The sequence below is a fragment of the Oncorhynchus mykiss genome, chromosome 6, assembly GCF_057628025.1.
Source record: "Oncorhynchus mykiss isolate SJ-2025 chromosome 6, ASM5762802v1, whole genome shotgun sequence".
Taxonomy (NCBI): Eukaryota; Metazoa; Chordata; class Actinopteri; order Salmoniformes; family Salmonidae; genus Oncorhynchus; species Oncorhynchus mykiss.
This window is the reverse complement of record NC_143027.1, coordinates 28,671,579-28,695,516: the sequence shown is the minus strand read 5'-3', so window position 1 is coordinate 28,695,516 and position 23,938 is coordinate 28,671,579. Positions and strand designations below refer to the sequence as shown.

The following is a 23,938-nucleotide window of genomic DNA, read 5'->3' as shown; positions in this document are numbered from 1 at the left end:
GTGCAGTATCCTTTTTTCCCCATTTCCCTTTTGCCTTTTTTTTTGTGAACAAATATGTAATGCACTTTCCAAACTGAAAGGCAGCAATACGCAACATAGCGTCTACACGAAGAAGATGTCCAGTCTGTCTTGGTCCCTATGGCCACATTTACTTCAATCCTCCAGAAGAGGGCGCATAGTCATTGTATTTTGTCTTCATCCCTAATGGGAAGAGTGGAGGATTGGAATGTTCTCTTCATGATGTGGCAAATCGATTACCGTTCTCTCAGCAGCAGGATCTTATGCTGGCTGCTCGATCGCAGATAAAAAATAATAGAGTCCCTCTACATGCTAAACTTTGGGAAAATACTTTTTTTTGCGCTCTGTTGCAGTACAACTTTTTTTTCACAGCATTGCAATCATATTTTAAAAAAAATATGGAAAGTTTGACATTTTAATATTGTATTATTTATACAGCATTTATTTTTAACTTTACACAAAGACTGGTGTGTTGAAAGCTATTGTGTACGCTATATTTAAAGAAATACACTTTTAAGTCTTCAAAACATAAATAGGTCTCTTGTGCTGGGCAATGGGTTTAATAGAGAGTACTCCACCCACTCCTTTCAATCAAATGCAATACATGGTATATGGGATACTTATGGGCTTGTAGAGAACTTTTCTACCTGTCTCAGCTAAAGTGGGGTGGGAAATACTCAGTAGGGTCTCTACTGTGACTGTTGTACATACCCAGCAACACTTCACCCCCCTCTATAGCGCCCAATGCAAAACACTGTAATAGACTGAACATGGGATACATATTTACATATTGGCTTGTAGAATCTAACCACTGCCTGACCCTACCCTGCTGCTTGCCCCCTCCAGTCCCTCCACCACCAGACCTCAGTGACCAATTCCCTTCTCCTACTCTCAGCTTTCTGGTATGTGTTAGACAATTTATTAAATAACAGTTCTCATCAATCTACACACAATCTACACACAATACCCCCATAATGACAAAGCAAAACAGTTGTTTTAATACATTATTGGAATTACAGAAATACCTTATGTAAATAAGTATTCAGACCCTTCGCTATGAGACTCAAAGTTTCCATTGATTATCTTTGAGATGTTGCTGCAACTTGATTGAAGTCCACCTGTGGTAAATTCAATTGATTGGACATTATTTGGAAAGGCACACACCTGTCTATAGAAGGTCCCACAGTTGACAGTGCATGTCAGAGCAAAAACCAAGTCATTATGTCGATGGAATTGTCCATAGAGCTCCAAAACAGGATTGTGTCGAAGCACAGATCTGGGAAAGGGCACCAAAACATTTCTGCAGCATTGAAGGACCCCAAGAACACACATCATTCTTAAATGGAAGAAGTTTGGAACCACTAAGACCACTTCCTAGAGCTGGCTGCCCGGCCAAACTGAGAAATCGGGGGAGAAGGACCTTGGTAGGGGTTGACCAAGAACCCGATGATCACTCAGGCAGAGCTCAGAAGTTTTTCCCATCTCTGCAGCACTCCACCGACCAGGCCTTTATGGTAGAGTGGCCAGACGGAAGCCACTACTCAGTTAAAGGCACATGACAGCCTGCTTGGAGTTTGCCAAAAGGCACCATAAGGACTCTCAGACCATGAGAAACAAGAATCAATCAATCAAATGTATTTATAAAGCCCTTTTTACATCAGTAGATGTCACAAAGTGCTACACAGAAACCCAGCCTAAAACCCCAAACAGCAAGCAATGCAGATGTAGAAGCACAGTGGCTAGGAAAAACTCCCTAGAAAGGCAGGAACCTAGGAAGAAACCTAGAGAGGAACCAGGCTCTGAGGGGTGGCCAGTCCTCTTCTGGCTGTGCCAGGTGGAGATTTTAAGAGTATGTGGCCATTAAGGCTTGATTGTTCTTAAAAATGATCAAACGTTCAAAGATGACCAGCAGGGTTGTAGATTGTGCAACAGGTAAGTACCTCAGGAGTAAATGTCAGTTGGCTTTTCATAGCCAAGCATTCAGAGGTCGAGACAGCAGGTGCAGTATGGAGAGAGAGGGAGTTGAAAACAGCAGGTCAGGGACCTGGTAGCACGTCCGGTGAACAGATCAGGGTTCCATAGCCGCAGGCAGAACAGTTGAAAATGGAGCAGCAGCACTACCAGGTGGACTGGGGACAGCCAGGATTCATCAGACCAGGTAGTCCTGAGGCATTGTCCCAGGGTTCAGATCCTCTGGGAGGGGAGGGAGGAGGAGGAGGATGAGAGAGAGAGAGAATTAGAGGGAGCATACTTAAATTCACACAGGACACCAGATATAACAGACTGACTGCAGCACATAGACTATTGCAGCATAGATACTGGAGGCTGAGATGGGGGGTCGGGGGACACTGTGGCCCCTTCTGACGATACCCCTGGACAGGGCCAACCAGGCAGGATGTAACCCCACCCACTTTGCCAAAGCACAGCCCCCACACAACTAGAGCGATATCAACAGACCACCAACTTACTACCCTGAGACAAGGCTGAGTAAGCCCACAATGATCTCCTCCACAGCACAAGCCAGAGGGACCGCAAAACCAGACAGGAAGATCACGTCTGTGACTCAACCTACTGAATTGATGAATCCCTCTTAGGGATGGCATGGAAGAGCACTAGTAAGCCAGTGACTCAGCCCCCATTATTGGGTCAGAGGCAGAGATTCACAGTGGAGAGGAGCTGGCCAGGCAGAGACAGCCAGGGCGAGTTGTCGCTCCAGCGCCTTGCTGTTCACCTTCGCACCCCTGGGCCAGACTACACTCAATCATAGGATCTACTGAAGAGATGAGTCTTCAATAAAGACTTAAAGGTTGAGACCGAGTCTGCGTCTCTCACATGGATAGGCAGACCATTCCATAAAAATTGAGCTCTAAACCCCTGACTCCAGCTGTTTGCTTAGAAATTCAAAGGACAATAAGGAGGCCTGCGTCTTGTTACCGTAGCGTACGTGTAGGTATGCACGGCAGGACCAAATCGGAGCGATAGGTAGGGAAAAGCCCATGTAATGCTTTGTAGTTTAGCAGTAAAACCTTGAAATAAGCCCTAGCCTTAACAGCTATGTTTAGCACTAACTGAAGTTTATTTAGTGCTTTATCTGGCTAGCCAGAGAGCACAGCATTGCAGTAGTCTAATCTAGAAGTGATACAAGCATGAATTAGCTTTTCTGTATAATTTTTGGACAAAAGGTTTCAGATTGTCTCCGGTCTGATGACCTGAATGCCAAGCGTCACATCTGGAGGAAACCTGGCAGCATCCCTACAGTGAAGCATGGTGGTGGCAGCATCATGCTGTGGGGATGTTTTTCAGTGGCAGGGACTGGCAGACCTGTCAGGATTGTGGGAAAGATGAACGGAGAAAAGTACAGAGAGATCCTTGATGAAAACCTGCTCCAGAGCGCACAAGACCTCAGACTGCGGCTAAGGTTCACCTTCCAGGGTGAACAGGAGTTGCTTTGGGACCAGTCTCTGAATGTCCTTGAGTGGCCCAGTCAGAGCCGAGACTTGAACCCGATCGAACATCTCTGGAGAGACCTGAAATAGCTGTGCAGCAACACTTCCCATCCAACCTGACAGAGCTTGAGAGGATCTGCAGAGAAGAATGGGAGAAACTCCTCAAATACAGGTGTGCGAAGCTTGTAGTGTCATACCCAAGAAGACTCGAGGCTGTAATTGCTGTCAGTGATTCAACAAAGTACTAAGTAAAGGATCTGAATAATTTTTCTGTTTTTATTTTGTATAAATTTGCTAACATTTCTAAACCAGTTTTTGCTTTGTCATTATGGAGTATTGTGTTAAGTTTGATGACGGGGGGACAATTTAATAAATTTTAGAATAAGGCTGTAACGTACCAAAATGTAGAAAAAGTACAGGGATCTGAATACTTTCCAAATGCACTGTATAAACCAATAGCAACATGATTTTACTAGATTACTGCCTAAAAATGACTTTTTGTCAGGCTAAGCGATTGACCTGATGCATTTTTTTGAATTGCCAGTCCATCATTGTGTCTGTCTTTGTGTACATTTCATTTCACACTGGAAGCAAACAGGGTAAGCAAAAAAATATTAGTGTTTTGTCTTTACAACTGATATTAAACACAACAGTACATTAATGTATTGTTTTTGGAATGACTATAATGTATAGGACTAAATGCATATGTCTATAACACAGTCCCCCTCCAAAACTACACATATTTGGTAAGTAGAGACCCTACTGAGTATTTCCCACCCCACTTTAGCTGAGACAGGTAGAACAGTTTGCTCTCTACAAGCCAATATGTATCCCATGTACAGTCTATTACAGTATATTGCATTGGGCGCTATAGAGTGGGCTGAGGAAGTGCTGCTGCGTATGTAGGACACAGTCCGCCTCCAAAACCACACATATTTGGTTAGTAGAGACCCTACTGAGTATTTCCGACCTCACTTTAGCTGAACCAGGAATAATCGTTTTCTCTCTACAGCCAAATATTCTCAACGTATCAGTGTTAACATTGCATTAATTCATTACTGGGGGTAGAATTATTTTTTTTTAAACATATTTTTTATTACATTTTTATTTTAATATATTTGAGTGAGTTATCTACATTGCAATGTTTTGAAATGTGGGCTTTTATTTGGAAGCTTTCTTCATTACCGTACGAGTGACGTCATCGTTTGTGTTGCTGGAAGGCGAGCTTCCGGTGTGCTGAGATCTCAATCAGAAGTCAATTCGATTCGGTTTTACCGCCTCTCCTCCGTGAGTAGGACGGGCTTATCACGGCAATACACAACTGTTTCAGTGACTGAACGATGGCAGTGAACCTAAGCAAAAATGGCATTGCCCTGACAAATGCCTACAAGGAGGTGGTAGATGAGAAATCCAACACCAATTGGTAAGGAGGGTAGCATCGCAGGAAAGCTCGCTAACGTTATCTAGCGATCTAATTGCATCGCCATAAAATGGTGCATCCGCTATTTTTAGTTAGCTAGCTACGTTAGCTCCTAGCATTTAATTTCTCTTGCCTATCATGTAAGTTAGTTAGCTGGCTTGCTTGTTGTGCAATAACGTATTTTGTATCAACGAAACAGTAAAAATATTATTGCCATGTTCGTACAGTAGCCAATTATACAAATCGGATGACCATGTCATGTTTGCCAATTTCCTTAGCGTTTTAGCTTGCTAGTTAGCTAAGTAAGGATGATGCTAGATAACATTAGTAGCTACGTTAGCGGGTTGTGGTTTTTATTTTGTTGATTTCTTAGGTTATTGCAATGCCTAAATAGGTGCATGCAATAACGTTAAGGTTAATCAGCTAATTTTAGCTAAAGAAAAGTACTTGGAGCAAATTATTTCACTCGTCATTTGAGGTTCAAATGAAACCTGTTGGTGGAAGTGTTTAAAGATCAAGATGACCTGAATTAATGAATTAACCTGGTTTACCTCTCAAGAGGTTTATCAAACCCAGAGGGTTTAATTCTTAGCACACTTCCTATTGCTGAATGGGGACCAGACTCTCAGAAGTGTTTTTTTTTTACCATATAATTACATAGTTCACTATTACAGGATCTCAGTTGCTCACGTTAATGGTCTGCTCCAAAGTTATGCAGTTCAACCCAGTGTCATGTTTTTGTTTGATCAGGGCACATCACCTAACCAGGATGCTATTCTGCAATAACTTTTTAAGCAGTGGCTAAGTGTTACATGGATGTGAACAATGATGTTGACAGTATGGTAGCCTAATAAGCAGTGTAAACAACAATCTACTATTTGCAATGCTAGTGTGATCCTGTAACCTTGCATTCTTCTCTGCAGGGCATTGTACACCTACGAGGGGAACACTAATGATATCCGATTGGCAGAGAAGGGAGGTGAGTGTGGTACACAGGAACTTAGAAAGGCTCCAACATTTAAATGTTTTCCGTTTGGAATCGAGTCTGCAATGTTGTCTTAAGATCATCATCACCTTAACTTATGGTGTGCCACTGAATTGCTCTCAAAGCACAGTAAGGCAATTTAAAAGATGAAAGCAAAGGTAGTAAGTAGTTTGCAGTCTTTTATTGTTTCAATAAGAACAACTTTTATATGTGAAAAGATAGGTAGCAACCAAAGCATGTATAATGCAGGAAGAATCTTACAGCACATACCCTGTCAAAACGGAACATGTTGAAAGTGCCTACGGGCATTATTGTCTGCCATGTAGCCATATTGAATACAACATGTAAGCTTTACACAGTAATGTACATTACTTTGCATAGAACATACATTCTACAATGTGACAACATTATGATACTGTTTCAGATGGTGGACTGGAGGAACTGGTGGAGGAACTTAGCAGCGGGAAAATTATGTACGCGTTCTGTCGTGTCCAGGACCCAAACTCTGGCCTGTGCAAATATGTCCTCATCAACTGGGTGAGTGCTGTGCTACGCTCCCTTTTCTTCTGAAGGTGGCACTCCTCTGTATTTTGAAATTTAAATTGAATGATGCTCATGACTATTTGTGTTTCAGACTGGAGAAGGTGTGAAAGATGCCCGGAAAGGACTATGTGCCAATCATGTCAGCTCCATGGCAAATTTTCTCAAGGTATTTCATTTGGCATGTTATAGACATTTTCTCCACACAGACAACTTGTGTTTAGCTAAGGAAGAAAATCCATTGGATGCAACTTTTTGTGTGTACACTTGTAACACTGACCTCAACAGGATATGAAATGTATAGCTATTGCAGGAAAGGAATAGACACCTCTGTAAGTGCCTGTAATAGCATGTTGGTGTTTAAGATAGGTCAGTCAAAGTTAATGCGTGACATGTTTATTGGCACATTTTTTGACTGCGTTAAGCTATTAAAACATTCTGATGTAGATAATTTTGTGTTTCCGTCTCTGACAATTAAAGCGTAGTATGCACTGTTTTTTTAAATGGATAAAGGCCCAAATCGCTATGGCCGAAATTGAGCAAATCCAGACATTTTGATTAATCGCGATTAATGCCTTTAACTCAATTATTTTAATTGTTTGACAGCCCTAGTTTGAGTTAAGCAGCAGCAGCAGTTGGAGGCTGCTTTGGGTGAAGTTGTGGTTTCTAAATAGGCGCTTGAAGTAGTCCCAGTTATCGGTTGTTATCATGAAAGTCACCGTGCTAACTGCATGTCAACAAAATCTATGGGTGGTGGCTGTCAGATATCAAATATCCCTCATACGGACAGCCCTTTCATGGCCTTATCTGGAATTTGTAATGCGTGTTATTTGTAGCTAAAATGTCTGCTGTAATTCCAGGGTGCCCATGTCACAATAAATGCCCGTGCAGAGGAGGATGTGGAACCTGAGGCTATTATGCAAAAGGTGGGCAAGGCCTCGGGGGCCAACTATAGCTTCCACAAAGAGTCCAACAAGTTCCGAGACGCTGGTCCCCAGGGACCTGTGGTATGTACCAAATACAGCATCTTATTCTTTTTAGAGATTAAAACATTTTAGTTGTGCATTATGAGCTTGTTTCCTCATTTTATAAGGATCTGTGCATACATTATGTTGGAAACTTGTACAGTGAGGCAAGTTGTGTTGTGGTCGAATGATATGCTCTCATATAGCTAATTTGTTTTCGGTAATAACATCTCTGCCTGTGGACGTTTTGGTTAGATTTACTGCACAAGTCTGCGGATGAACAGCCTCTGGTAAGACACGTGGCGGGGGCCTATGTGTATATGTAAACAACAGCTGGTGCACGATATCTAAGGAAGTCTCTAGGTTTTGCTCGCCTGAGGTAGAGTATCTCATGATAAGCTGTAGACCACACTATCTACCTAGAGTTTTCATCTGTATTTTTCGTAGCTGTCTACATACCACCACAGACCGATGCTGGCACTAAAACCGTGCTCAATGAGCGGTATACCGCCATAAGCAAACAAGACAACGCTCATCCAGAGGCGATGCTCCTAGTGGCCGGGGACTTCAATGCAGGGAAACTTAAATCAGTTTTACCTAATTTCTATCAGCGTGTTAAATGTGCAACCCAGAGGGAAAAAAATTCTAGACCACCTTTACTCCACACACAGAGACGTGTACAAAGCTCTCCCTCGCCCTCTATTTGGCAAATCTGACCATAATTCTATCCTCCTGATTCCTACTTACAAGCAAAAATGTCATCAGGAAGCACCAGTGACTCGGTCTATAAACATTTTTAAAAAGTGGTCAGATGAAGCAGATGCTAAACTACAGGACTGTTTTGCTAGCACAGACTGGAATATGTTCCGGGATTCTTCCGATGGCATTGGAGTACACCACATCAGTCACTGGCTTTATCAATAAGTGCATCGAGGACGTCGTCCCCACAGTGATTGTACGTACATACCCCAACCAGAAGCCATGAATTACAGGCAACATTTGCACTGAGCTAAAGGGTAGAGCTGATGCTTTCAAGGAGTGAGACTTTAACCTGGACGCTTATAAGAAAACCCGCTATGCCCTCCTCCGAACCATCAAACAGGCAATAACGTCGTCAATATAAAAGGTAAACAAGAAAGGCACTCTCTCTGGTCGCGCGCTTGAAAAAGCTCTGTGACACGGCAGGGTCCACTCATTCAGACTGCTCTTACTCCCTCATTTTTCAGAATGCAAGCCTGAAACAATTTCTAAAGACTGTTGACATCTAGTGGAAGGCATAGGAACTGCAATTTGTGTCCTAAGTCAATGGATACTGTAATGGCATTGAATAGAAAACTACAACAACCACAAAGTCCTACTTCCCGAATTGATTTTTCTCAGGTTTTCGCCTGACAAATCAGTACTGTTATACTCACAGGCATTATTTTAACAGTTTTGGAAACTTTAGAGTTTTCTATCCAAATCTACTAATTATATGCATATCCTATCTTCTGGGCCTGAGTAGAAGGCAGTTTAATTTGGGCATGGTTTTCATCCAAAATTCCAAATGCTGCCCCCTACCCTAGAGAAGTTAAAGAAGTTAAAGCTTGGTCGTAAATGGGTCTTCCAAATGGACAATTACCCTAAGCATACTTTCAAAGTTGTGGCAAAATGGCTTAAGGACAACAAAGTATTGGAGTGGCCTTCACAAAGCCCTGACCTCAATCCTAAAGAAAATGTATTGGCACAACTGAAAAAAACGTGTGTGAGCAAGGAGGCCTAAAAACCTGACTCAGTTACACCAGCTCTGTCAGGAGGAATGGGCCAAAATTCACCCAACTTATTGTGGGAAGCTGTTGGAAGGCTACCCAAAATGTTTGACCCAAGTTAAACAATTTAAGGCTATGCTACCAAATACAAATTGAGTGTATGTAAACTTCTGACCCACTGGGAATGTGATGAAAGAAAGAAATAATTAATTCTACTATTCTGACATTTCACATTCTTAAAATAAAGTGGTGATCTTGACTGACCTAAGACAGGGAACTTTTACTAGCTTTAAATGTCAGGAATTGTGAGAAACGGAGTTTAAATGTATTTGGCTAAGGTGTATGTAAACTTCCGACTTCAACTGTATTTGAGAATGCTATTCACTGACTACAACTCAGCGTTCAACACCATAGTGCCCTCAAAGCTCATCACTAAGGACCCTGGGTCTAAACACCTCCGTCTGCAACTGGTTCCTGGACTTTCTGACAGGCTGCCCCCAGGTGGTAAGGGTAGGTAACAGCACAACCACCATGCTGATCCTCAACACTGGGGCCCCTCAGGGGTGCGTGCTCAGCCCCCTCCTGTACTCCCTGTTCACTCATGACTGCACAGCCAGGCCCGACTCCAACACCGTCATTAAGTTTGCTGATGACACTACCGTGGTAGGCCTGATCACCGACAATGATAAGACTGCCGACAGGGAGGAGGTCAGAGACCTGACCATGTTGTGCAAGGACAACAACCTCTCCCTCAATGTGATCAAGACAAAGGAGATGATTGTGGACTACAGGAATAGGAGGTCTGAGCACGCCTCCATTCTCATCGACAGGGTTGTAGTGGAGCAGGTTCAGAGCTTCAAGTTCCTTGGCGTCCACATCGCCAACAAACTAACATGATCCAAGTACACCAAGACAGTCGTGAAGAGGGCATGTCAAAACTTATTCCCCCTCAGGAGACTGAACAGATTTGGCGCAGGTCATCAGATCCTCAAAAGGTTCTACAGCTGCACCATCAAGAGCATCCTGACGGGTTGTAACACTGCTTGGTATGGCAACTGCTCCGACGAGGCAGGTTGTTTAAAGCCTGTTAACTCCCCAACATGCTGCGTCAGTATTGGATCTGGGTAGGGGTTGGTGTCCAGGAGTGACAACTTGTTTGGAGCATAGGAGATTTTTGTTGTTCTCTAACACATTTTGTTATGACAGGGCTCTGTCTATCAGAAGACCAACGCTATGTCTGAAATCAAACGCACCAATAAAGACAACTTCTGGGCGCAGGCAGAGGTAAGCCAGCTTCAACACCTTTCTCCCACTACAGGGACTCACTGATCCTCTACAGACTGGTTATATTTGTTTGATCATAGCTCAGCGTGTTCTGGTGTCATGCAAGGCCGTTATGACACATTTTACATTACCCTAACCTTGTGCTCATGGCCCGTGTGTCTGTCTCAGAAAGATGAGGAGAAGCGGCGACAGGAGGAGCGCTGCAAGGCAGACGAGGAGCGCCAGAAGCTGGAGAAAGACAGGAAGGATCGAGAGGCCAAGGAGGCAACTCTCAGAGAGAAGAGAGACAAGGAAAGGGCCTCTATGATCGACCAGCAGAAGTGAGTAAAACTGTGGTTAGTTCACTTAGCTGTTGGTTATCTAGCTGACATTATTGACAGACTGGTTTGCATTGTCTACTTCCTTCTTTTAACAACCATTTGTTTAACAGGAAGTACCAGCAGCAGCAGGAAGCTGAGAGCAGAGAAGATGAGAAACAACAATGGGTGAGTTTTCTGCTGGCTTACAGCAGGACAGGCCTGCAGTCTGAGGAGAATCAGTTAAAATCAGTTATGTTATGTTTAACTGGTAGTTTATCCTCATGTGGGAGGCAGTAGGTCAGTCTGCAACATGCACCCCACCTCAATTATGTTTTTAAATGTCAAAGCACAAATTTAGGACATAAGATTAGCACAAGAACAAACTAAACAGAACCATTAGGTGTAGCCTCTGAGGTAGTGTTCAATTATGTGTGATGCACCATCAGGAGGAGCAGGAGAAGGACTTCCAGGCAACTCAGAAGAAAGGGATGAAGCGTGGTGAATCTGTGGAGAAAGCCAATGTGAGTTAAATGTGATTGTCCAAATTCTCCCTATACACTGACTCAGAACTGCTTCCCTTTTCAGTGACTCGATCAAACCTGTACTTTGCTTGAATCAGAAGTTTTCACAGTTTAACTTAGTAATTTTCCTGTCTGTACATTCTTTGTATCTTCTACATTTTCTTTAGACATAATAAAGAAATTGTACATGTTTTTGTCATACTGTAGATCAGGGGTAAGCAACTAGTTTCAGCTGGGGGCTGATTTTTGTTTGAGGGAATGATTTGGGGGATGGAAAATAATTTGTATAAGAATTTGGACACTGCACATTGATCACAACTAAGACCAACAAGATTGTATTTCAAATCAAAGTTTATTTGTCACGTGCGCCAAATACAAAGGGTGTACAGTGAAATGCTTACTTACAGGCTCTAACCAACAGTGCAAAAAAGGTATTAGGTAAACAATGGATAAATAAAAAAAAATTAAACGACAGTGAAAAATAAGTTGCAAGGCTATAACAGTAGTGAGGCTACATACAGGCACCAGTTAGTCGGGCTGATTGAGGGAGTATGTACATGTAGATATGGTTACGGTGACTATGCATATATGATCAAGAGAGTAGCAGCAGCGTAAAAGAGTGGTTGGGGGGCAGGGGCACACAATGCAAATAGTCCGGGTAGCCATTTGATTACCTGTTCAGGAATATTTTGGCTTGAGGGTAAAAACTGTTGAAGCCTTTTTGTCTTAGACTTGGCACTTGGGTACCACTTGCCATGCGGTAGTAGATAGAATAGTCTTTGACTGGGTTGGTTGAGTTCTTTGACAATTTTTAGGGCCTTCCTCTGACACCGCCTGGCGTAGAGGTCCTAGATGGCAGGCAGCTTAGCCCAAGTGATGTACTGAGCCGTACACACTACCCTCTGTAGTGCCTTGCGGTCGGAGGCCGAGCAATTGCCGTACCAGGCAGTGATGCAACCAGTCAGGATTCTCTCGATGTTGCAGCTGTAGAACCTTTTGAGGATCTAAGGACCCATGCCAAATCTTTTTAGTTTCCTGAGGGGGAATAAACTTTGTTGTGCCCTCTTCACGATCATCTTGGTGTGTTTGGACCATTCTAGTTTGTTGATGTGGACACCAAGGAACTTGAAGCTCTCAATCTGCTCCACTACGGCCCTGTCGATGAGAATGGGGTCGTGCTCAGTCCTCCTTTTCCTGTAGTCCACAATCATCTCCTTAGTCTTGGTTACGTTGAGGGATAGGGATCACCCGGCCAGATCTCTGACCTCCTCCCTGTAGGCTGTCTCGTCATTGTTGGTGATCAGGCCAACCACTGCTGTGTCGTCAGCAAACTTAATGATGGTGTTGGAGTCGTGCCTGGCCATACGGTCATGGGTGAACAGAGAGTACAGGAGGGGACTGAGCACACACCTGGGGAGCTCCAGTGTTGAGGATCAGTGTGGCAGATGTGTTGATACAGTTGCAGAGGGAGGTTTTTAGTCCCAGGATCCTTAGCTTAGTGATGAGCTTTGAGGGTACTATGGTGTTGAACGCTGAGCTGTAGTCAATGAATAGCATTCTCACATAAGTGTTCCCTTTGTCCAGGTTGGAAAGGGTAGTGTGGAGTGCAATAGAGATTGCATCATCTGTTGATCTGTTTGGGCGGTATGCAAATTGGAGTGGGTCTTGGATTTCTGTGATAATGGTGTTAATGTGAGCCATGACCCGCCTTTCAAAACACTTCATGGCTACAGACATGAGTGCTATGGGTTTGTAGTCATTTAGGCAGGTTGCCTTCGTGTTCTTGGGCACAGGGACTATGGTGGTCTGCTTGAAACATGTTGGTATTACAGGCTCAATCAGGGACATGTTGAAAATGTCAGTGAAGACACCTGCCAATTGGTCAGCACATGCCCGGAGCACACGTCCTGGTAATCTGTCTGGCCCACCATCCTTGTGAATGTTGACCTGTTTAAAGGTCTTACTCACGTCGGCTATGGAGAGTGTGATCACACAGTCGTCCGGAACAGCTGATGCTCTCATGCATGCCTCAGTGCTGCTTGCCTCGAAGTGAGCATAGAAGTGATTTAGCTCGTCTGGTAGGCTCGTGTCACCGGGCAGGTCGGAACTGTGCTTCCCTTTGTACTCTGTAATTGTTTGCAAGCCATGCCACATAAGACGAGCGTTGGAGCCAGTGTAGTATGATTCAATCTTAGCCCTGTATTGACGCTTTGCCTGTTTGAATGTTCGTTGGAGGGCATTGCCCCTTGAAAGGGGCAGCTCTGCCCTTTAGCTCAATGTTGCCTGTAATCCATGGCTTCTGGTTGGGGTATGTACGTACAGTCACTGTTGGGACGACATCTTCGATGCACTTATTGATAAAGCCAGTGACTGATGTGGTGTACTCCTCAATGCCATCGGAAGAATCCCGGAACATGTTCCAGTCTGTGATAGCAAAATAGTCCCGTAGTTTCGCATCTGCTTCATCTGAGCACTTTTTTATAGAACGAGTGCTTCCTGGTGCTTCCTGCTTTTTTACTTGAAAATAACATTTTCATACCATGATTAAATTGAGACACGATCACAGACACTGCATGACCAGAAGTGTGTGGACACCTGCTCGTCGAACATCTCATTCCAAAATCATGGGCATTAATATGGAGTTGGTCCACCACTTTGCTGCTATAACAGCCTCCACTCTTCTGGGAAGACTTTCCACTAGATTTTAGAACATTGCTCCAGGGAGTTAGTGAGGTCGGGCACTTATGCTTTATATACCTGTCAGCAACGGGTGTGGCTGAAATAGCCGAATCCACTTATTTGAACTGTTGTCCACATACTTTTGTGTGTGTGTATATATCACACACACACAAATCAGATTACTTCGAGGTAGAAAGGAGTTGGAGCACTCAACAAAAGCAGGATTTGACTTCATTTAGCTCCCTCTAATCCATTGTACAGGATGTGAACAGGTGACTGACGTTTTAAGGTCAAGCTGACGTCGTCCTCAGAGTGATCTAACCTTTGCGCTTAGCTCCTATTTATAGCCTAGTGGCCCATTGAGACACAACAATGTAAGAAAATAATGATGAAGCTTTGGATTTACCACCTGTTCCCAGGTGGTAAACGTTTTATGATTGGCTGACCAATACTTACGTTTTTTTACCACCCGAGAACAGCACAACAAATGTTATATACATGCTCAAATGCATCTGCGGTGCTGCTTATATTGGTCAAATTATACGAGCATTAAAACTCTGCATTGCAGAACACAAGGCTGACAATAGGCCGGCCCTCCATGTACTGAGTCTTACACCCCTGGGCTTAACAATGAGTTTTCACTGTCCTCGTTTCTATAATGTTCTTGCTTAGATTTTTGGTGTCGCTGTGTTTCCGGATTCACAAACAAATATACAGTGCCTTGCGAAAGTATTCGGCCCCCTTGAACTTTGCGACCTTTTGCCACATTTCAGGCTTCAAACATAAAGATATAAAACTGTATTTTTTTGTGAAGAATCAACAACAAGTGGGACACAATCATGAAGTGGAACTACATTTATTGGATATTTCAAACTTTTTTAACAAATCAAAAACTGAAAAATTGGGCGTGCAAAATTATTCAGCCCCTTTACTTTCAGTGCAGCAAACTCTCTCCAGAAGTTCAGTGAGGATCTCTGAATGATCCAATGTTGACCTAAATGACTAATGATGATAAATACAATCCACCTGTGTGTAATCAAGTCTCCGTATAAATGCACCTGCACTGTGATAGTCTCAGAGGTCCGTTAAAAGCGCAGAGAGCATCATGAAGAACAAGGAACACACCAGGCAGGTCCGAGATACTGTTGTGAAGAAGTTTAAAGCCGGATTTGGATACAAAAAGATTTCCCAAGCTTTAAACATCCCAAGGAGCACTGTGCAAGCGATAATATTGAAATAGAAGGAGAATCAGACCACTGCAAATCTACCAAGACCTGGCCGTCCCTCTAAACTTTCAGCTCATACAAGGAGAAGACTGATCAGAGATGCAGCCAAGAGGCCCATGATCACTCTGGATGAACTGCAGAGATCTACAGCTGAGGTGGGAGACTCTGTCCATTGGACAACAATCAGTCGTATATTGCACAAATCTGGCCTTTATGGAAGAGAGGCAAGAAGAAAGCCATTTCTTAAAGATATCCATAAAAAGTGTAATTTAAAGTTTGCCACAAGCCACCTGGGAGACACACCAAACATGTGGAAGAAGGTGCTCTGGTCAGATGAAACCAAAATTGAACTTTTTGGCAACAATGCAAAACGTTATGTTTGGCGTAAAAGCAACACAGCTGAACACACCATCCCCACTGTCAAACATGGTGGTGGCAGCATCATGGTTTGGGCCTGCTTTTCTTCAGCAGGGACAGGGAAGATGGTTAAAATTGATGGGAAGATGGATGGAGCCAAATACAGGACCATTCTGGAAGAAAATCTGATGGAGTCTGCAAAAGACCTGAGACTGGGACGGAGATTTGTCTTCCAACAAGACAATGATCCAAAACATAAAGCAAAATCTACAATGGAATGGTTCAAAAATAAACATATCCAGGTGTTAGAATGGCCAAGTCAAAGTCCAGACCTGAATCCAATCGAGAATCTGTGGAAAGAACTGAAAACTGCTGTTCACAAATGCTCTCCATCCAACCTCACTGAGCTCGAGCTGTTTTGCAAGGAGGAATGGAAAAAAATTCAGTCTCTCGATGTGCAAAACTGATAGAGACATACCCCAAGCGACTTACAGCTGTAATCGCAGCAAAAGGTGGCGCTACAAAGTATTAACTTAAAGGGGCTGAATAATTTTGCACGCCCAATTTTTCAGTTTTTGATTTGTTAAAAAAGTTTGAAATATCCAATAAATGTCGTTCCACTTCATGATTGTGTCCCACTTGTTGTTGATTCTTCACAAAAAAATAAAGTTTTATATCTTTGTTTGAAGCCTGAAATGTGGCAAAAGGTTGCAAAATTCAAGGGGGCCGAATACTTTCGCAAGGCACTGTAAATGTATATTTTGACATGGTCTATTTATTAAGGAGACACACTATTTCTCTTTATTATTTGTAGTTTTTCTGTGCTACAATTTGCCATTTACCTTATGTTTAAATTATAATTTTCTTACATTGTTGTGTCTCAATGGGCCACCAGGCTATAAATGGTCAGGCCACTCTGATGACTTCATCTTGACCTCTGTCAGTCACCTGTTTGCGTCCTGTACAATGGATTAAAGAGAGCTAAAATATATAAATCTTGTGCTCCAACTAATTTCTACCTAGAATTTTGGAAGTTTTTCTTGGTAAGAACTTCTCTCGATTCTTTGTTTGCTGAAGCATGAAAGCCCACCTGAACTAATTTTTGCCTGAATTCCGGACCAGGTTTTGCTAACCCCTGCTGTAGATTATGCCATTTTGCTTATCAGCAGTGAATTTCACTGGGGTGTTAAACTACTAAGAGTTCTGAGCTGAGAAGGTAAAAATTCCCTGAGCCCCTGAGCGATGCAATTAACCCTGGGGTTGGGTTAAATGCAGGAGACACATTTCAGTTGAATGCATTCAGTTGTACAGCTGACTAGGTATCCCCCTTTCCCTTTCCTTTCTATAGCTCTACAGTGGCCAGTGTGCATGTCTGACTCTCACTGTGTGTTTCAGGAGGCAGCCAATCTGATCTCTCAGCGCTCTATGAACCCCAGAGAGATGTTCAAGCAGAGAGAGAAGGGCATGGACACCCCTGCTGCTGCCCACGCCACTTCCAGCCCCCAGCCAGGTAGGCTACTAATTCAATACAACTGTTTGCTATTAATATGCCAAGTGTAGTTCCTAATGAGGATTTTAGATTATTCTGTAAAATGTTTCTGCCATGGGTGTTTCATAAATGTACCTGCTAGCTATCTGTCAGGTGTGGGGGAGATCAGGGGATTGTCTGGGCCATGTTGAAACATGCAGGAGGAGATTTTTATTGCATTACTCTGCCTTCATCAGCTTTAACTCATTGTCAGACACAGACTGTCTCGTATCACATCTTGTCTCTAGACCACATCTGCTTTGTGTTGTCTACTCTGCTGGGTAACCTCTCCGGCCAATGTGTATGTCTGTCTGTCTGCTCTGGTGTGTGTTTCTCAGGGCGTTTGCAAAGCCCTTTTCTCTCTAAGCAACCATGTGAGCCTGAGCCGTCCCGCTCGCCCCTGCGCCAAGCCTCCCCACTTTCTGCAGGCTCTGCCTCTCCTGTCCCTGCTGCAGGTCTGAGCTCACTCATACCACTGACACAAACTGACCCTGCCCTATCTCACACACACACAGACAGAGAGAGAGAAATACTTCACACATGGGTGACTGTGACATACAAGAGATGTTTCGGTCCAATCTCTACCTGATGCTGCTCCCTTTCAATCAATCAGTCCAAATTATTGACCTAATGCTACTCCATTTGCTCTCTTGTTACTGCAATTTAACGTCACCCTGAGGCTCATGCCCATGACTAGACCACTGTACATCATCATGCCCACATTAGATCACTGTAGCCAAGGCCTCCCGAGTGGCACAGTGGTCTAAGGCACTGCATCGTATTGCTAGCTGTGCCACTAGAGATTCTGGGTTCAAGTCCAGGCTCTGTCCCAGCCGGCCGTGACCGGGAGACCCACGGGGTGGCGCACAATTGGCCCAGCGTCATCCGGGTTAGGGGAGGGTTTGGCAGGCAGGGATGTCCTTGTCCCATCGCGCTAGCGACTCCAGTGGCGGCCTGTGCGCAGTGCACGGGCCAAAAGGTATATCTCACTGGTCATCCCCAAAGCCAACACCTCCTTTGGCCGCCTCTCCTTCCAGTTATCTGCTGCACAGCTATCACTCCAGTGTTAATTTGCTAAATTGTAATTACTTCGCTACTATTTATTGCCTTACCACCTCATGCCATTTGCACACACTGTATATAGACTTTCTTTTTTTCCCCATTGTGTTATTAACTGTACGCTTGTTCATTCCATGTGTAACTCTGTGTTGTTGTTCGTGTCGCACTGCTTTGCTTTATCTTGGCCAGGTTGCAATTGTAAATGAACTTGTTCTCAACTAGCCTACCTGGTTAAATAAAGGTGAAATAAAATAAAAAATTAACACCGAATGGTTAAGGTTTAGAATAGGCTTAGAACAAAAATCTTAAACAACTTTCTGTCACTGGATTCGAACATGCAACCAATGGAATCAGAGGCAGATGCACCCTAGCAAAACCGAAACCTACTTGAAGGTAACAGTGCTCACTGTTACCCACAGTGGCTGGTTTCCACGTCATCTCCTGACGTCCTCAGCAATGTATGAATGTTGACTTCTGACTTGTATCACGGGTGACCTGGCTGATATATTCAGTTTCTGAATATTTCTGAGTGCATGCCTTAGTAAATGTGTACATTTGTGGCCATCTGTGTGTATCTGTACTCCTATATCATGTGTGTGTATATCTTAATAAGAACCCAGTGTGGATGAGCTCGTTGTGGATGAGTCATCCCAGTCTGAGTGCTTGGATGAGCAGGATGCAACCCCTGTTCAGGATGCAGTCCCTGAGGAACAGTGGCAAGATGAAGGTGGGCCCTACTCCAAATGCACCTCAGTCTGAACACAGAACAGTCATTCCTCTCATCTGTGAATCATCATGACCATTTCTCTGGACACATTTCTAAGTTACTTAGTGTTCTGGATCCCTGCTGCTGCTGCCGCCTGTTGGTGGAGGGAGATGGTCTTTAAAAAAATACAATTGACCTTTTCCCCTTTTCAGTGAAGGCACCAGCTCCTCCCACTCAGCACAACCATCCCACAGAGCCAGCCCAAAATGATCTCTATGAGGAGCCCCCACAGGTGAATATTTGTCATGGCACATGTGAGAATCATTCCGCAAGGGTGAGGATTTAATTATAAACGGCGACAACATACGTTTTGTAATCTGAAAATACCTTCTCATTATTCAAATGCCATTCATGTCAAAAGAAGATGTAACGGGTAATATTTGCAGTTGAACGTAACACTTGAAGGGCATTCTCAGAGGTACAGCACCCCTTGTTGTTCCCTCAGGTGGAAGAGAACACATTTGAGCCTGCAGGGGAGAAGACGGACCGAGGTGTCTGTGCCAGGGCTCTATACGACTACCAGGCTGGTAAGCATCATCACAGCCTACACAAAAATTTCAGCTGACACTCGGTCCACTGAACTGGTTCTGTATGTGACAAATGTGTAACCGTGACGTTTTGCCCCAATACGGAGAAATTATATGGGTGGAACTGCTAGTAGGAAACTGGCAGTCTGTGAGGGAATAGACACCGTCAAATAATACCATAAGTATATCTGAATGGGCATAGTGACCTGAGGTATTGCTTTCATTCCACAGCTGATGACACAGAGATCTCCTTCGATCCTGATGACATCATCACTGGCATCGAGATGATTGACGAGGGCTGGTGGCGGGGCTACAGCCCAGACGGGCATTTTGGAATGTTCCCAGCCAATTACGTGGAGGTTATTTAGGTCCATACCTCGCCCACTCACTAGATCAGCATATTGGAGGCAGAATAGAAAAGATCCCCCCCCCCCCCCCCCCCCCAGAAGAATTTGGCAGTAGGAAAAGTGCTTGGTCCAGAACTCAGCAGGTCAGAAGTAACTCAACAGTGAACCCTTTAGAATAGTTTGCTGAACTGTATCTGCCACATTATGGACCAATATATGAACAATAACCATGGGACCAGGGGTCGCGCAAATCTATCCCTGTTGAAGGAAGCAATTCAATTATGTTGTTGATGTTGTGAGCCGTTAGATGGCATAGTTTAGGTTTTGATGAAAACCCATATACTGGCCAACCCCAAACTGAATCTCTCACCTTTTAATGTGATGCAGTAAATTGTCAGGCTTTTTAGATTTTTCAATTCAAGTTTCCATTGCGAACATTAATTGCACTTGTAGATCACATTCCTTAAAAAGTGAATCCAGTTTTGTTCCAGATATACTATTTTTGTTATTTGTAGCATTCACTCCTGTTGGGTTCAGGATAATATTTCATAGCTCACATAATGGTACCAACTATGATCTTTGGCCTTTTTTTGCCTTTTCCTCAGACTAATATTTTATGTGAGTATTTCTTTGTCAGAAATGATTTTGCTTGAAAGGAATCCTGTGTGAATTTCCAACAGTAGTTTGGTATTGCAGTGGAATTGAATATTAGAAAACCAAAAGGTTCTATATTTGCTATGCTCTCTGGGTGGCTGAACTTGAGGGAAAATAGGGGTGTAAATAATGACAATCATATTCTTGTGAAATAACTATATTTTTCTTTTTTTAATACACCTGAAGTCCATAAGTTTACATACACTTAGGTTGGACTCATTAAAACACCCTTTTGGCAAGTCGGTTAGGACATCTACTTTGTGCATGACACAAGTCATTTTTCCAACAATTGTTTACAGACAGATTATTTCACTTATAATTCACCGTATCACAATTCCAGTGGGTCATACACTAAGTTGACTGCCTTTAAACAGCTTGGAAAATTCCAGAAAATTATGTCATGGCTTTAGAAGCTTCTGATAGGCTAATTGACATAATTTGAGTCAATTGGAGGTGTACCTGTGGATGTATTTCAAGACCTTTCTTCAAACTCTGTGCCTCTTTGATTGACATCATGGGAAAATCAAAACAAATCAGCCAAGAACTCAAACTTGTAGACCTCCAAGTCTGGTTCATCCTTGGGAGCAATTTCCAAACACCTGAAGGTACCACGTTTATCTGTACAAACAATAGTATGCAAGTATAAACACCATGGGACCATGCAGCCGTCATACCGCTCAGGAAGGAGATGTGTTCTTTCTCTTAGAGATGAACGCACTTTGGTGCAAAAAGTGCAAATCAATCCCAGAACAACAGCAAAGGACCTTGTGAAGATGCTGGAGGAAACGGGTACAAACTTATCTATATCCACAGTCAAATGAGTCCTATATCGACATAACCTGAAAGGCCGCTCAGCAAGGGAGACGCCACTGCTCCAAAACCGCCATAAAAAAGCCAGACTACGGTTTGCAACTGCACATGGGGACAAAGATTGTACTTTTTGTCATCTGGTCTGATGAAACATAAATAGAACAGTTTGGCCATAATGACCATCGTTATGTTTGGAGGAAAAAGGGGGAGGCTTGCAAGCCGAAGAACACCATCCCAACTGTGAAGCACGGGGGTGGCAGCAGCATGTTGTGGGGGTGCTTTGCTGCAGGAGGGACTGGTGCACTTCACAAAATAGTTGGCATCATGAGAAAGAAAAATTATGTGGATATATTAAAGCAACATCTCAAGACATCAGTCAGGAAGTTAAAGCTTGGTCGCAAATGGGTCTTCCAAATGGACAATGACCCCCAGCATACTTCCAAAGTTTTTTGCTAAATGGCTTAAGGACAAGAAAGTCAAGGTATTGGAGTGGCCATCAGAAAGCCCTGACCTCAATCATATAGAAAATGTGTGTGCGAGCAAGGAAGCCAACAAACCTGACTCGGTTACACCAGCTCTGTCAGGAGGACTGGGCCAAAGTTCACCCAACTTATTGTGGGAAGCTTGTGGAAGGCTACCCAAAACATTTGACCCAAGTTAAACAATTTAATGGCAATGCTACCAAATATTGAGTATGTAAACTTCTGACCCCCTGGGAATGTGATGAAAAATAATTCTCTACTATTATTCTGACATTATTCACAATCTATTATTCACAATCTTAAAATAAAGTGGTGATCCTAACTGACCTAAGATAGGGAATTCTAACTATGATTATATGTCAGGAATTGTAAAAAACTGAGTTTAATTGTATTTGGCTAAGGTGTATGTAAACTTCTGACTTCAACTGTATATGATGGTTATGCTAAAGAGCTCATCCCCATATCCTCCCTGCTCTCTTCAGCCCCTGGATAATTTGTATAATGGACTATTTCAGGGACCAGTTACACAAAACAAAGCAGAAGTCATATTTCCTCTCTCGTGCTGTTGCTGTTTTCATATGTATCCTGGGTAGGGTTGCAGAATTCCGGGAACTTTCAATAAATTCCCTAGTTTTCCTGAAATCGTGGATGGAGGAATCCTGAAATCAGGAAGGGCATAAACAGGATTTCTGGAAAACCTGGGAATTCATTGAAAGTTCCCAGAATTTTGCAACCCTGGTCCTGTGTACAACTAGTCTCTGCTTAACCAGTCTTTCACAGCCAGGTCCAGCTTCCATCAAAATACAGGTCTGTGATTGGCTTAACCTAGCAGAAGAGCCTTGATCAGATGCTGTTATCTTGTGACAGTGCCAAAGGAGGGGAACAGGATGACGTCGTCCTCTGGAAAGTGTTTTCTCTCATTTTTAATCTGTGTTGAAACTCCGTAACCATTAGGCTATGCAACGTCACTGCTTTTTAATTTATAATGAAATCGTTGTGGAAGAAAAAGTTTGAGACATTGTCACTTTAATTAATGATAAAGGAATTAAAGAATGATTTAAAACCGGTCATGGTCATTTCAAGGTGTGATGTATCCATGTTTTTGTTTTTCAAGAGTATATTGTAATGCAAATATGTTCGTCATAATTAAAAGAGTTAAAGTAAAAAGTGTTCCTGTCTTATAGCATCTTTTGTAAATGTTGGTTGTTGTGGCAGCAGTAAGTCGATTTAAACATACGAGGGCGGTATGAGCTAGCTGATAGAATAGGAACAGAATTGTGTAAGGTGGCATATTGATTATTCTGAAATCTGTTTGCAGTGAAAGCTTTGGAGACTTTCAAGGAGCAGTAACTGTTTGATATTGATGGCACAGTTAGGAGTACCCCTTTGTCTCGTACAGTGCATTTGGAGAGTATTCCGCCCCCTTCACTTTTTCCATATTGTTACGTTAGACTTATTCTAAAAATTGATCAAATTGTCCCCCCACCCCCCCTCAATCTACACACAATACCCCATAATGACAAATCAAATAACTTTTTAGACATTTTTGGGGAAAAACAGATTTAGCTAAGTATTCAGACCCTTTACTCTGTACTTTGTTGAAGCACCTTTGGCAGCAATTACAGCCTTGAATCTTATTGGGTATGACGCTACAAGCTTTAGGGACTTTCTCCCATTCTTCTCTGCAGATCCGCTCAAGCTCTCTCAGGTTGGATGGGGAGTGTCGCTGCACATCTATTGTCAGGTCTCTTCTGAGATGTTCGATCGGGTTCAAGTCCAGGCTCCGGCTGGGCCACTCAAGGACATTCAGAGACTTGTCCCGAAGCCACTCCTTCGTTGTCTTGGCTGTGTGCTTAGGGTTGTTTTGCTATTGGAAGTTGAACATTCGCCTCAGTCTGAGGTTCTGAGCACTCTGGAGCAGGTTTTCATCAAGGATCTCTGTACTTTGCTCTGTTCATCTTTCCTTCAATCCTGACTAGTCTCCCAGTCCCTGCCGCTGAAAAACATCCCCACATCATAATGTTGCCACAACCATGCTTCACTGTAGGGATGCTGCCAAGTTTCCTCCAGATGTGACGCTTGGCATTCAGGCCAAAGAGTTGAATCTTGGTTTCATCAGATCAGAGAATCTTGTTGTGCATGGTCAGTCCTTTAAGTGCCTTTTAGCAAACTCTAAGCGGGATGTCATGTCTTTTACTAAGGAGTGACTTCTGTCTGACCACTCTACCGTAAAGGCCTAATTGGTGGAGTGCTACAGAGAATGTTGTTCATCTGGGT

At 43.2% G+C, this 23,938-nt stretch overlaps 1 protein-coding gene across 3 annotated transcripts; it reads left to right on the top strand.

Moving 5' to 3' along the window:
• Nucleotides 1-4,457: 4,457 nt before the first annotated feature.
• dbnlb (drebrin-like b) lies at nt 4,458-22,831 on the top strand. 3 transcript variants are annotated; one of them, XM_021606013.3, is made up of 15 exons: nt 4,665-4,887; nt 5,808-5,863; nt 6,294-6,406; nt 6,504-6,578; nt 7,270-7,416; nt 10,329-10,406; nt 10,575-10,726; nt 10,837-10,891; nt 11,152-11,226; nt 16,884-16,998; nt 17,355-17,471; nt 18,689-18,802; nt 18,994-19,073; nt 19,287-19,368; nt 19,600-22,828. In XM_021606013.3, the coding sequence occupies exons 1-15, from the start codon at nt 4,805-4,807 to the stop codon at nt 19,734-19,736; spliced, it is 1,479 nt and encodes a 492-aa protein (XP_021461688.3). In that variant the 5' UTR covers nt 4,665-4,804; the 3' UTR covers nt 19,737-22,828. The 3 variants fall into 3 exon arrangements, with proteins under 3 accessions (XP_021461690.3, XP_021461688.3, XP_021461692.3); XM_021606015.3 differs by lacking the exon at nt 17,355-17,471 and having other exon boundaries at nt 4,458-4,887; nt 19,600-22,831; XM_021606017.3 differs by lacking the exons at nt 17,355-17,471; nt 18,689-18,802 and having other exon boundaries at nt 19,600-22,831.
• The last annotated feature ends 1,107 nt before the right edge of the window (nt 22,832-23,938 follow it).

What these genes read in the sequence shown, in the direction of transcription:
- dbnlb (XM_021606013.3), top strand. Translation starts at nt 4,805, where the DNA reads ATGGCAGTGAACCTAAGCAAAAATGGCATTGCCCTGACAAATGCCTAC. An exon ending in CTGGTCCCCAGGGACCTGTG is followed by an intron (nt 7,417 to 10,328) that starts GTATGTACCAAA and finishes TTGTTATGACAG; the next exon opens with GGCTCTGTCTATCAGAAGAC. An exon ending in TCTATGATCGACCAGCAGAA is followed by an intron (nt 10,727 to 10,836) that starts GTGAGTAAAACT and finishes TTTGTTTAACAG; the next exon opens with GAAGTACCAGCAGCAGCAGG.